Source organism: Phodopus roborovskii, unplaced genomic scaffold, assembly GCF_943737965.1.
Source record: "Phodopus roborovskii unplaced genomic scaffold, PHOROB, whole genome shotgun sequence".
Lineage (NCBI taxonomy): Eukaryota > Metazoa > Chordata > Mammalia > Rodentia > Cricetidae > Phodopus > Phodopus roborovskii.
Genome location: NW_026126480.1, coordinates 56,562,859 through 56,577,791, shown reverse-complemented (window position 1 = coordinate 56,577,791; position 14,933 = coordinate 56,562,859). Strand labels below are relative to the sequence as shown.

Below are 14,933 nucleotides of genomic sequence, written 5' to 3'. Positions count from 1 at the left end.
ATGCCCATTGATAGTTGATTTCTGTTATTTTTGGATTTGTTGTTTGCCCAACCCCCCTTTTTTGCTGTTGGTAATGTAGGATTATCTATTGCCTGTGTTTTTGTTAGTGTAGCTAACTTCCTTTGGTTGGAGTTTCCTTCCAGTTCATTCTGTGGGGCTGGATTTGTGATATGTATTGTTTAAATATGGTTTTGTCATGGAATATCTTGTTTTCTCTACCTGTAGTGACTGAGAGTTTTGCTGGGCATAGTAGCCTGGACTGGCATCCATGGTCTGGTAGTGTTTGCAGAACATCTATCCAGGACCTTCTGGCTTTCAGAGTTTCCATTGAGAAGTCAGGTATAATTCTGATAGGTCTGGCTTTATATGTTACTTGGTCTTTTTCCTTTACTGCTCTTAATATTCTTTCATTATTCTGTATGTTTGGTGTTTTGATTATTATGTGGCCAGGGACCTTTTTTCTTGTTCAGTCTATTTGGTGTTCTGTACTTTCATAGGCATGTCCTTCTTTAGGTTGGTGAAGTTTTCTTCTATAATTTTGTTGAATATGTTTTCTGCACCTTTGAGCTCAACTTTTCACCTTCTATACCTATTATTATTCTATACCTATTATTTCACGGTGTTCCACATTTCTTGGATGTCTTGTGTTAAGGGTTTGTTGGATTTAAGATTTTCTTTGGTCAATGAAATCTATTTCCTCTAGTTTACCTTCAGTACTTGAGATTCTCTCTTCCATCTCATGTATTCAGTTGGTTATGCTTGCATCTATAGTTCCTGATCATTTACCCACCTTTTCTATTTCCAGCATTCCCTCAATTTGTTTTCTTTATTGCCTCTATTTGTCTTCAAGTCTTGAACTGTTTCCTTCACCTGTTCGATTGTGTTTTCTTGGCTTTTCTTGCTTTCTTTAAGAGATTTGTGGATTTCTTGAACTTTTTTGGCTTGTCTTTTCCTCCATATCTTCCAATTTTTTGTTTGTTTTTTCTTCCATTTCTTTAAGGGAGTTTCTCATTTCCTCTTTAAGGGCCTCTATCATCTTCATAAAGTTATTTTTAATGTTGTTTTCTTTTGCTTCATCTGTGTTGCTGGTGTAGAATCCCTAGACTCTGGTGGTTTTATATTACTCTTTGTGTTGTTGAATATATCTCATACTGTTGTCTACCCATCTCTTCCTCCAGTGGGTGCAGGTGGAGCTAGTGATTCAGGGTGTCTCTTTCTCCAATTGTTGTAGGTGGAGCCTTGGCTTAGGTGGTTGATCTTCCTCGCCCAGTGGGGGGCAAGGCCACGGCTCCAATGGTGGGCAATGCAGTGCTTCATGGTTTGGGGAAGGGGAGGGTACCCCAGGTCTCTGGGCGTTCTCTCTGTGTAGGGGTGGGGTCAAGGCTCCAATGATGGCAGATGCAGTGCTGGATGGTTTGGGACTGTCCCCAGGGGGAGGGGGATTCAGTGGGCTGGAGAGATGGCTCATCCATTAAAGGCTAGGCTCACAACCAAAACTTATATTTTCAATGAAAATAAAAAGAAGCAATTAAGCTTCAGGTGGTAAAGATGCATGGGTGGGCAAGGGAGAAGTTACATAAAAAAGAAGCTATTAAGCTGCAGGTGGTAAAGATGCATGGATGGGCAAGGGAGAAGTTACAAGGAAGAGTTAGGGAAGAATGTCATCAAAATACATTACATGTACTTTTCATAGAATTAATAAAATATTTTTAAAATTACAAAAGTTATAACCTAAGTCAAGCTGATTTGAACTAACATGCATTCTACAATCCTCTATCTTTCCTTAGAAATCCAAAAAAATAACATATCATATCAGAATACAGTGATTTCATGTTGATTATTAATTATTAGTCAAGTAAATATTCCAAAGTATAGATATGCCATTATGCTTTAACAACAAAAATTGTCTTCTTGGGGTAATGATATTCTTGCTTATATGATTTGACACTCTACTTTGTTTCTTTTAGATTTACAGCAATTATCCCTCTGATGGGCTTCTCCATCCATCTCCAACATCTAAATATTAATGTCATCCTACTGCGATGTGTCTCTGGAACAGTGTCCATCCCAGCTTCTGTTGCTGGAAGCTTTTTACTGAACCACATTGGCTGTAGGATATATCAACTATTTCTCAGTTTCCTGTTTGGAATCTCCATGCTTGTTATAGTGTTTGTCCCACAAGGTGAATAAAGAGCTTAGAGTGAGATAGAAAAAAAAAAAAAAAGATCCTGTACCTTTCCTCAATGTTTATTCAGATCCTACTTATGAGAAATAAATATATATCCCGAGAATATAACCAGACATTTAGGAACATTCATCCACTCACATACTAAGGGAAGAGTGAAAATCAGTAAAGATGAAAGCCAATGAGTTGTCTCCTAGACTAAAGAAGCTCTCTACTTCTGAAGCAATGTCAGAGATGCCAGGTGTGTGAATACAGTAGACCACAAGTGTTGATTCTCCACAGACCATACATGCAGATAGGTCACCTTTCTTAAATTATTAGTCAGTGAGGACTTATACCTCTCTGTACAGTTTACTCACTCTCTATTCCCACTTGGGAAGTGAAAAGTAAATTCCTTTATCTTGAAATGATCACTGTCATTTTCCTCTCCACAGAAATGCAGACTCTCCGTTTGGTTTTTATGATACTGGCAATCACAAATTCCATGATGTTTTTGAGCAGTAATAACCTGTACACAAATGAACTTCTACCCACAGTGATCAGGTACGTGAGTTGATGTAAGCACCTGGGTACTTATCAACAGTAATCAATTATAATGCTGCAAGTATAGACGTTTATTGGAAGTTTGCTTTTTGTGTGATAGATTAAGTCCAGCTGCGAACCAGCTGTACACACTAATAAATATCTTATGTGAATAATTAGAGACACCCAAAACATAAGTGCTATGAGTAGAACTTCAGTTATTTTAATTTATAATTAGGTTTTTATGAGATTTAACTTTGTTTTAGCAGTTTCATGCAGATACAGACTGTACTGTGGTTGTGTTCACCTTCTATCAATCACTCTTAACTATGACCCATTCCTGCTGAATTCTTTCTTCTCAGCTGGTGCTACATCACATCTTTTTGCACTCTCTCTCTCTCTCTCTCTCTCACACACACACACACACACATCTGTGGGGGGGTACAGACACTTGTGTGTGGGTACATACACCTGCATGTACTTGTGTACCTGCCTGTGTATTGTAAGTAATGGATTTAATAATAACATTTTCACAAACATTTTCACCCCCTTGTTCCCTCTTCTACTAGCTCTTCCTCATGCCAGTAGCCACCTCATCATTTCATATCAATGCACACTACCAATCTCCCCTACCTCTAAATTTTAACATTATAAACTTTATAATAAGAAATATTTGCAAATCAAAAAATATCACACACATTTTTTTGCCATTTTTTATTGTTATTGAGCTAGACAATTTTCCCTACTCCCCTTCTCTCCTCCTCCCTCCACCCACCTCCCCATGCTCCAAATTTAATTCAGGAGATCTCATCTTTTTCCCCCTCATAGATGGATCCACGTATTATGGATGGGTCATCTTTATTATCTAGGTTCTCTGGGGTTGTGGCCTGTAGATTGTTTTTTTTCTTTATGTCTAATATACAGTTTTAAGTGAGTACATATGATATTATATTTTTATTTCTTGGTCTGGGTTACCTCACTCAGGATGGTTTTTTCTAGTTCCATCCATTTGCCTGCAAATTTCAAGATATCATTGTTTATTTTTACCACCGAGTAGTACTCCATTGTGTACATGTAGCACGTTTTCCTTTTTCATTCTTTGGTTGAGGGGCATCTAAGTTGTTTATAGGTTCTGACTACTAAGAATAATGCTGCTATGAACATAGTTGAGCAAGAGTCCTTGAGGTGTGAGTGTGCATCCTTTGGGTATATTCCCCAGAGTGATATTGCTGGGTCTTGAGGTAGATTGATTCCCAATATTCTGAGAAACCACCATACTGATTTCCAAAGCAGCTTTGTCACACACTAAAATTAGTTAGACTTAAAATATATATATTTCAATGAATAACTTTTATATTTCCTGTCCATTACAAGAATTCATTCCTTCTGCATTCCCTAACGCTCCACTTTTCTTGTTCTCTTTTCTACTTGTTATACTGTACACACATGTATATTTATTTACAGATACATACACATTATTGACTAGAGTCTAGAAATAAGGGATAACCTGTAGCTTTTTCCGAGCTGTGAGACCTCATTATTATACATCCTAAGTCCATCTATTTTCCTATAAATTATATAATTTCATTCTTCCCAAGAGCAGATTAGTATTCCATTTTTTTGTCTATGTATACAAACCACATTTTCAATATTCAAATCAACTGTTGGTGAATAGCTAGTTTCATCCCAGTTTTTGCTATCATAATTATGCCAACAATAAGCATGGGGTGCAGATATTTCTATAACAGAATATGGAGGTCTCTGGATTCATGTCCAAAAGTACAATTGTTAGGTTCTTTGGTAGTTATACTTTTAATTTTTTTTGAGAAATCTCCAAACCGACTTTCTCAATAGCTATATTAATTTGCATCATACCAACAGTGAATTAGTGATACTCTCTCCACACAGCTTCTTGAATATTTGTTATCAGATTTCTTTTTTAATTAATCATTATTTAAATAAAAAACAACCTTATTTTACATATCAATCCCAGTTTCCTCTCCATTTCATTGTCCCCACCAGCTCCCCACTCTACCCCCATCCACTGCTCAGGGAGGGTGAGGCCTCCCATAAGGGATCATCAAAGTCTGTCACATCATTTGGGACAGGACCTAGGCCCTCCCCCAGGTATCCAGGCTGAGAGAGTATCCCTCCACACGGATGGGCTTCCAAAGCCCATTCATGCACTACGGATAAATACTGGATCCACTACCAGAGGCCCCATAGACTGTCCAAATTCCCCAACTGACACCCACATTCAGGGGGCCTAATTCGTTCTTATGCTGGTTCCCCAGCTGTCAGTCTGGGGTCCTTGAGCTCCCACTTGCTCAGTTCAGCTGTCTCTGTGGGTTTCCCCAGCATGGTCTTGATCCCTTTGCTCATCACCCTTCTCTTTCTATAACTGGATTCCAAGAGTTCTGCTCAGTGCTTAGCTGTGAATCTCTGCTTCTGCTTCCATCAGCTACTAGATGAAGGCTCTATGATGGCATTTAAAGTAGTCATCAGTCTCATTATAGGGGAAGGGCATTTAAGGTAACCTCTCCACTATTGCTTAGATTCTTAGTTGGGGTTATCCATGTGGATCCCTGGAGCTTTCCCTAGTGCCAGATTTCTCGTTAAGCCCATAATGGCTCTCTCTATTATGGTATCTCTTTCCTTGCTTTCTGTCAGATTTCTTGATGATAGCCATTTTGACTAAGGTGAGGTAAAATCTCAAAGTAGATTAAATTTGTTTTACCTCAACTTCTAGGGATATTGAACATTTCTTAAAAGAGCATCAGCCATTTGTGTTTCTGTCTTTGATTTTTTTCAGAAACTATCTATTTGATTTATTTGCTCATTTGTTGATGAACTGTTTTATTTATTCGGTGTTTAGTTTCTGCAATTTGAAAATTCTGGATAGAAAACCTTTGGCGTGTAGCTAGTAAAGCTTTCTTCAAAGCTATTTCTTCTCCCAATCATTTGCTTTGCTGTGCAATACCTTTTTCTTTTCATGTAGTTCCATCTCTTGATACCTGAGATTTGTCTGTGTACCATTGTGTCACACAGAATCTACTTGGTGTTCTATTTGGAAAGTTTGGCCAATCTAATATCTTAAATGGTAACCCTAAAGTTTTTCTAGACATTTCATCACTTTAGGTATTAAGCCTAAGGTGTTAAGAGAAAGAGACTTTGAATTGAGTGTTGCACCAAATGAAACATATTCCTAGATACTTCTTGGGGCGGTAATTTGAATGGGATATTTTACCTAATTTCTTTTCCGTAGAGTAAACTGATGATACAAATGAAGGCTACTGCTTTTTTTCCCCCAAATAATGATTTAATAAGTATTTAGTAGGTCCAAGAGTTTTCTAGTAAAGTCAATAAAATCTTTTAAGTAAAGAATCAGTCAACCGCAAATAGGGACAGTTTGACTTCTTCCCTTCCTGCTGTCATCTTTTTTGTGTGCTTCTCTTGATCTGTCTAATTGCTGTAGCTAAAACATCAAGCTCTATATCAAGTAAGAGAAGAAAGAGTATGCAATGTTGTATCCTTCCTGATTTTAGAAGTATTACTCCCAGTTTTTCCATTTAATTATTGTATACAGCCTTTATTTTACTTTTTTATAATTTTTATTTAAGTTAGAAACAATCTTACTTTACATATCAGTCTCAGTTCCCTCTCCCTCCCACTCTCCCATGCCCTCCATCCACTCCCCATTCCACTCCCCATCCACTCCCCAGGGAGAGTGAGGCCCTCCATGGGGGATCATCAAATCATATCATTTGGGGGAGAGCCTAAGCCCTTCGCCATGTATCTAGGGTGAGAAGATATTCCTTCATGGGGGAATGGTCTCCCAAAGTCCATTCGTTCAGTAGGGATAAATACTGGTTCCAGCGCTCAAGGCCCCATAGACTGCCCAGGACCTCTAACTGACTGGTTCAGTCCTATGTTGGTTCCCTAGCTGTCAGTCTGGGGTCCATGAGTGCCCACTTGCTCAGGTCAGGTGTTTCTGTGGGTTTCCCCAACATGGTCTTGACCCCTTTTCTCATTACTCCTCCCACTCTACAACTGGATTCTAGGAGTTCTGCTCAGTGTTTAGCTGTGGGTGTTGCTTCTGCTTGCATTAGCTATTGGATGAAAGTTCTAGGATGACATTTAAGGTAGTCATCAATCTCAATATAGAGGAAGGACATTTAAGGTGACCTCTTCATTACTGCTTATATTGTTAGTTGGGGTCATCCTTGTGGATCTCTGGACATTTCCCTAGTGCCAGATCTCTCTTTAAACCTACAATGACTCCCTCTATTAAGGAATCTCTTTTCTTGCTCTCCTCTATTTTCCCCCTTATATTCTCCTCTCCCCTCCTGTTCTCCCCTTCTCTTTCTCCTAACTCTCTCTCCCCTCCCCCATGCTCCCAATTTGCTCAGGAGATCTTGTCCCTTTCCCCTTCTCTGGGGGACCATGTATGTCCCTCTTAGGGTCCTCCTTGTTTCCTAGTTTCTCTGTTGGTATGAATTGTAGGCTGGTGACCCTTTGCTCTATGTCTGAAATCCATATATGAGTGAGTACATACCATGTTTGTCTTTTTGTGACTGGGTTACCTCATTCACGATGGTTTCTTCTAGTTCCATCAATTTGCCTTCGAATTTCAAGATTCCTTTTTTTTTTTCTGCTGAGAGTACTCCATTGTGTAAATGTACCACATTTTCTCCATCCATTCTTCAGTTAAGGAATGTCTAGGTTGCTTCCAAGTTCTGGCTATTACAAATAATGCTGCTATGAACATAGTTGAACAGATGTCTTTGTTGAATGAATGTGCATCTTTTGGGTATATGCCTAAGAGTGGAATTGCTGGATCTTGTGGTAGACTGATTCCCATTTTCCCCGAGGAGCTGCCATACAGATCTCCAAAGTGGCTGTACAAGTTTGCACTCCTACCAGCAATGGTGGAGTGTTACCCTTTCTCCACATACTCTCCAGCATAAACTGTTATTGGTGTTTTTTTATTTTAGCCATTCTGACAGGAGTAAGATGTTGTCTCAGAGTTGTTTTGATTTGCATTTCCCTGATTGCTAAGGATATTGAACACTTTCTCAAGTGTCTTTCAGCCATTTTAGATTCCTCTATTGAGAATTCTCTATTTAGTTCTGTACCCCACTTTTTAATTGGATTATTTGGTGTTTTGGTGACTAGCTTCTTGAGTTCTTTGTATATTTTGGAGATCAGCCCCCTGACAGATGTGGGGTAGGTGAAGATCTTTTCCCATTCTGTGGGCTGCCGTTTTGTTTTGTTGACTTTGCCCTTTGCCTTACAGAAGCTTCTCAGTTTCAGGAGGTCCCATTTATTAATTGTTGATCTCAGTGTCTGTGCTATTGGTGCTATGTTCAGGAAGTGGTATCAATTCCTTGAATGGTACCTTCTACTTTCTCTTCTAAGAGGTTCAGTGTGGCTGGGTTTATGTTGAGGTCTTTGATCCATTTGGACTTAAGTTTTGTGCATGGTGATAGATATGGATCTATCTGCAGTTTTCTACACACCAGCACAGCTATGCCAGCACCATTTGTTGACGATGCTTTCTTTTTTCCATTGTATGAATTTAGCTTCTTTGTAAAAAAAAAAAAAAAATCAGGTATTCATAGGTATGTGGGTTAATATCAGGGTTTTTAATTCAGTTCCACTGGTCTACCTGTCTATTTTTGTGCCAATACCAGACTGTTATCAGGACTATAGCTGGAAACAGGCCCATGCTTGCCCCTCCTGTGATTGGAGGGGTGGGATCAGATTGCTGGCAGCCTCAGAATGGGCCGGGCTGCTACAGTGGACTCCCCTGCACGCAGACCTCAGGCCTCAACCTGTGTCTTTATAGGCAATTTGAGACCATTAATATTGAGAGAAATTAAGGACCATTGGTTGTTAATTCTTGTTTGTTTTGAATTTGGTGGTGGTGGTGGTGGTATTGTGAGTAGATTTACCTCGATTTTTCTTTTGGCTTCTGGTAAAGCGGGATTATCTATTGCCTATGCTTTTGTGAGTGTAGGTAACTTCCTTGGGTTGGAGTTTTCCTTCCAGAACTTTCTGTAGGGCTGGATTTGTGGATATGTATTGTTTAAATATGGTTTTGTCATGGAATATCTTGTTTTCTCCATTTATAGTGATTGAGAGTTTTGCTGGGTATAGTAGTCTGGGCTGGCATCCATGGTCTCTTAGTGTTTGTAGAACATCTATCCAGAACCTTCTGGCTTTCAGTGTTTCCATAGAGAAGTTGGGTATAATTCTGATAGTCTGCCTTTCAATGTTACCTGGCCTTTTTCCTTCACTGTTCTTAATTTTCTTTCTTTATTAAGTATGCTTTGTGTTTTGACTATTATGCTGCGAGGGCTTTTTTTTTTTTTTTTTGGTCCAGTCTATTTGGTGTTCAGTATGCTTCTTGTACTTTCATGGGCATGTCCTTCTTCAGATTGGGAAAGTTTTCTTCTATTATTTTGTTGAATGTTTTCTGCACCTTTGAGCTGGACTTCTTCACCTTCTTCTATGCCTATTATTCATAAGTTTGGCCTTTTCACAGTGTCCCACATTTCCTGTATGTTTTGTGTTAACGATTTGTTGGATTTAAGATTTCCTCTAGTTTATCTTCAGCACCTGAGATTCTCTCTTCCATCTCTTGCATTCTGTTGGTTATGATTGCATCTGTAGTTCCTGATCATTTACTCAGCTTTTCTATTTCCAGCATTTCCTCAGTTTGTGTTTTCTTTATTGTCTCTATTTCAGTTTTCAGGTCTTTAATTGTTTGAATTTTTTCCTTCATCTGTTTTATTGTTTTTTTTCTTGGCTTCCCTTGCTTTCTTTAAGAGATTTGTTGATTTCTTGAAATTTTTTTGGTTCGTCTTTCTCTCTATTTTTTTCAGTTTTGTTTTTGTTTGTTTGTTTGATTTTTCTTCTATTTCTATAAGGGATTTTCTCATATCCTCTTTGAGGGCCCATATCATTTTCATGAAGTTGTTTTTAAGGTAATTCTTTTCTGCTTCATTTGCATTGGTGTGTTCAGGTCTTGTTGGTGCAGAGTTCCTAGATTCTGGAGGTGTCATATTGGTTTTTCTACTGTTAAATGTGTTCTTATACTGCCATCTTCCCATTCCTTCTTCTGGAGGGTGAAAGTGGGGTCTCTCTCTCTACTCTCCTCTCCCAGTGTTGGTGGGTATAGGTGGGTCAGGACTTCGATGTCAATAACTCTGGATGGTCAGAGCTATCTTGGAGGTCTCAAGCAGAGGGCATAGGACGTTCAAGATTGAGGTGAGGGCAGGCTCTGGATGATCCTGTGTGGCATGGAAAGTCCATTACGCACAGAGCCTACCCAGGAAGTTCCAAGGAGAGAGTGGGAGGTGTTGGACCTGAGCTGGCCAAACAACCACCTCAAGCAGAGGGCGTAGGAGAGCCAGGGAGACTTTTGGCCATTTCAGATTCCTCTCTTGGGAATTCTCTACTAGATCTGTACCTCATTTTTAAATTGGATTATTTGGTATTTTGATGTCTATTTTCCTGAGTTCTTTGTATATTTTGGAAAGCAGCACTCTGAAAGATGTGGGATTGGTGAAGATCTTTTCCCATTCTTAATGCTGTTGTTTTGTCTTGTTTGACAGTGTCCTTTGCCTTACAGAAACTTCCCCATTTCTGGTGATTCTATTTATTAATTGTTGATCTCAGTGTCTGTGCTACTGGAGGCCTGGACATGAAGTCATGTATAGCCCTACAGAAACAAATAATCTCTTCTTTTTAGGACTTTTTCTTGCCTCTTTCATGTTGACCTTCCTAGTTTCATACCCTATACCCATAACACTGACACACGAACACACACACAAGAGAGAGACTTCCACAAATGCTAAAATCTAAGAACTACACACAAGAGAAAATGTGGCATTTACCTTTCTGAGTATGGGTTATATTATAGGTGGCTTTATACTTTGACCTTGTCAAAAACTACTATCAAATAAAACAGAAATTTCCAAAGCAAAGTAAGTTACCAACATCCGTGAGTTAAAATGTACTGCACTTTGACTCTCACGATTAATGCAAGATGCTAAATCACAAGTGCAATGAGCTCAAGTTTGCACAATATTTTTATGAATTATGTTTTATGCTTCAAGGGCAAGAGCAATGGGAGTAATTGGACTTTTTACTAATATGGGAGCATCCCTGTCTCCTCTTTTAATGATCCTCACCATGTACTCTACCAACTTACCCTGGATCATCTATGGAGTACTCTCCATCATTGGTGGCCTTATTTTTCTTCTCCTTCCTGAGACCAAGAATAAGCCTCTGCCTGACTCCATCCAAGATGTGGAAAATGAGTGAGTAACACATCTATCTCTTGCTTAGAGGGGACATGTATGTCAATGGTCTATAATATAGAATGTAAAATATGATTCAGACCATATCTCTTAAGCAGTCAGACATTTAGGCATTTTCCCATTTGGTCATTGCATTTGGCATATGAGTCTTACCTATATCCCTTTATAAAGGAGATTCAAATGAGCTTGGATTTCTCTAGACACAAAGACCAGCCCTACTAGGATATACTAGAGTTTTTGGTAAGTAGGCAAAATTATGTATTCTGTCCAATATGTTCTTGTTATAAGACATATGAAGTGTATGCGTTAATGTGTTACATGTATGATGTATGTACTTATGCAGAGGCCAGATAAGGGCCTCTTATATTCTCAGTTTTGTTTCATTTTGAGATTTCTGTCAATTAGCCAGGGCCTGGGATGGAGGCCAACAAGTGCCACTGAGATTCCTGACTCTTCTTCCCACAGTACTAGGGTTAGAAGCATGTGTGCCCATGCCTACCTTTTATACGAGTCCTAGATATTGAACTCAGGACCTCCTTCTTTGGCAGGAAACAGTCTCCATTGAGGATTTGCTTTAACCCATGAAACAGATATTCTTGTATATATTTCACAACCATGCACAAATGCAAATGGAATTTCACACTTCAAACTCAGTTACCAACAGTCCAATGAGTACTGAGGCTTGGGAGTCTGCTATGATCACTGAACAGCTTAGAGACAATCCCATACAAGCCTAGATAACCAGACACAGACGACAGTGCAACCGAGGGAAGGACTCTTTGTTATTAGACTCAGAACATCTCAGTTTTGCAAAGGATGAAACATTCACATAGAAAAGATGACATAGTCCAGGCTGAACATGTAACCACAGACAGGAAACAGGAGAGCTAGTCTGGAACCTTCTATGAGCTGTTTAAAGGCCCACCTTTGGCAACTATGTCCAATTGTTGGGCATCAACTCCCAAAGGTTCCACAGACACTGCCCCCCAACACCACTATGAGCAGGGGACTCAGTGTTCAAACACACAGCCCTGTGAGGGGCACGTCACACTCTCGCTGTAACAATTACTGTGTGAAAAACAAATATTCAAGTCTGAGAAGACTGGTAGATATTTAGTTAACCCTTTTATATATTAACTGAACTTTTTGTCTGTTTGTTCATGTAATTACTGAGAGAGAAGTAGTCACAGTGTCTAAAAAAAAAAGAAAGAAAGAGAGAGAAAAAGAAAGGAAGAGAGAGAGAGAGAGGAAGAAAGAAAGAAAAGGAAGAAAGAAAGAAAGAAAGAAAGAAAGAAAGAAAGAAAGAAAAAATGGCATAGTCAATAATGAGGTCATGGAGCAGAAAAGAATGGGGAGGATATTTAAATTGTTATGTATTTCCATGTTACTTTACCTTCAAACCTCCTTGGAGAATGCTATGACCACCAAAATAGTAAGCATCAAAGCAGATTCACAGAGTCACTAGAGAGAAGTTGGTTCTTAGATCCTCAGATTTGCTCAAATCCTTTAGTAGGAATCTTGGATTTTATAAAAGCTGATAGGTGAAGGATGAGTTTGCTCTTATTAATTCAGGTGATACTTTTATTCTCTGTGCCCTTTCAGGTTCATTTACATGTTACTGGTGTTTGTTGTGTTCTAGGTTGAAAGTTTCAAGACAAACAAAAGAGGAAGGCACTATCATCAAAGTGACAAAGTTTTAAAGAACTCCAGGAATTGGCCCATGATCAAATAAATAACAGGATAAAGAAACATGTCACACAAAATGTCATGTTCCAGGATAATTTTGCCTTTGCCACAGTACCTTCCGTGTCCACTGAAGTAAACAGAGACAAAAGAAGTCCTGACAATCATTCCTGATCTGTCCATGGGTACAGACAACAGATGCCAGAAGGAAATGTAGGGCTTTGATTTTGTCAGAAAACTGAGGATATAGTCGGGCTTTCCTGTTATAGGGATCTGAATTAGAAAAGGGGACACAGGCATGAAAAGGGTAGCACCCCTAAGTCTATGCCTGCCCCACTCCCAAGAGGGTACAGGGCCTCTCACAATAGAAAGACAGAGGCCAACATTGACTGTGAGTATAGTGGACACTCACACAAGACCAAGAGTGGCCAAGGAAGTGTGGATGCCGTAGGGATGTCTCCATCAGAAGGGTTGCGGTGGTTACATAGGAAGATGAAAAGGAAATAAGAGGTATAGATCCTTGGTTGGGAGACCTTTAATGACTGCTTTTACTTCCTAGGGGATTACAGGTCTGTTTAAATTGTTTACCTGATCATGGTTTAATTTTGGTATGTGGTATCAAGAAAATAAGTCCATTTCTTTTAGATTTTCCAAATGTGTGTAAAGGTTTCGTATGACCTCATAATTATCTGGATTTCCTCAGTGTCTAATGTTATTTCCCCCCCTTTCCTTTCTGATTTTGTGAATTTAGACATTCTCTCTACCCTTTAGTTAGTTTGGGTAAGGGTTTGTCTGTCTTGTTGATTTTCTCAGAGAGCCAACTCTTTATTATTGATCCTTTGTATGTTTCTCTTTGTTGCTACTTTATTGATTTCAACCCCAGTTTGATTATTTCCTGCTATCTAAACCTCTTGGGTGTCTTTGTTTCTGTTTGTTCTAGAGATTTCAGGTGTGCTGTTAAGTCGTTAGTATTGATGTTTAATAAGTATCAGGAGAAACAAATAGGCTGAATAGATGTTTATTCAGGGAGAAATAACTCACAACATAGACAGATGAACATCAGCAGGTTCCTGGTCCCAAAGATGCCTCCGGAAGTGCTCCTGTCACAGTGCTGCAAGCAATCCTAGCTCCTCCTCAGACCTAGTTCCACTTCCGCCCCTGGCTCCACCCCCAATGGGAGTGGTCAGTGCCACAAAAGGAGACAAAGTAAATATCTCAGTACACATTAGTATGAAATTTCTCCAAATTCTTTATGAAGGCACTAGGTGCTATGAACGTTCCTTTCATAGTTCCCAAGTTTTGGGGACAAGTGAGAATCCAAGTGAGAGCAGGTGACCCTGGGGGTGATCTGGGGGTGGTTTTGTGTGGATGGAAACTTCCTATCCCAGAATGGAAAGGGGGAAATAGGTATTTTGCAGACAAAAAGATAAAACAAACCAAAGGAACAGTGAGCATAAACAATGGGCATACAGAGAGTGCTACCAAGCAGTGAAATCTAAGAAACTTGGTCAAAGGCCAATGATCATTCTCTCTTTAAATCACACTGCACAGTCAGCCAAACATCCCTCTCAAGAAACAGACAAAAAAAAAAAAAAAAAAAAAAAAAAAGCCCCACTAGCAAAGTCAAGAAAATCAATTAAATATCCTCCTTGGTAATTTACAAAGTTGCCTGGCTATTTGTTCAAACAAAACTGAAGCTGGATCTCTCTTGAGAGCAGAACTACAAAATCACATCTCTCTGTATGCCTGTCCCAATTAAGCACTGGGGGACTGCTGGAGACATATTCACATATTCTTCCCAGTCTAGAAGAGGCCTCCCCCAGAAAGGCTTACCTGTCAGATCCAGAAGAAGGCTCCCCATAGGGCTGGTCTTCCTCAACCACTCACTAGGAATGTTACAAGGACTCTGTTTTGTTGTATGGGAACACTGAAGTTGTTCCAGACTGCTCTAGACTTACTGAGAGGAGCAGAAGACTACAAGGTTTGTCAGGGATACTTCCACTGAAACCCTCTCTCTAGAAAGAAAGGCTGAGTTCCTAAAGGCATGGGGATCTTGCTGGTGTCCTCCAAATAAAATGACCTAAGGGAGATCGTAACAGATAACCACAGTAATTAAGTTCAGTCAAAGAATTTTTATATCCCCTGGTGCCAAAGCTGTAGGGTATGCCATTTTTGAATATATGTATGTTCTCAGTTTCTGACCCCCTAGGGAAAGA

At 39.4% G+C, this 14,933-nt stretch overlaps 1 protein-coding gene across 1 annotated transcript in view; it reads left to right on the top strand.

Annotated features, from left to right (window-relative positions):
• The window catches only part of LOC127228796 (solute carrier family 22 member 19), a 35,589-nt gene extending 22,747 nt beyond the window's left edge, over positions 1–12,842 (top strand). Inside the window, exons 7-10 of the mRNA XM_051193865.1 lie at positions 1,968–2,182; positions 2,620–2,728; positions 10,831–11,034; positions 12,674–12,842. Of these exons, the coding sequence (XP_051049822.1) occupies positions 1,968–2,182; positions 2,620–2,728; positions 10,831–11,034; positions 12,674–12,734 (589 nt within the window). The 3' untranslated portion in view covers positions 12,735–12,842. The remainder of the gene's footprint in view (positions 1–1,967; positions 2,183–2,619; positions 2,729–10,830; positions 11,035–12,673) is intronic.
• Positions 12,843–14,933: the final 2,091 nt, after the last annotated feature.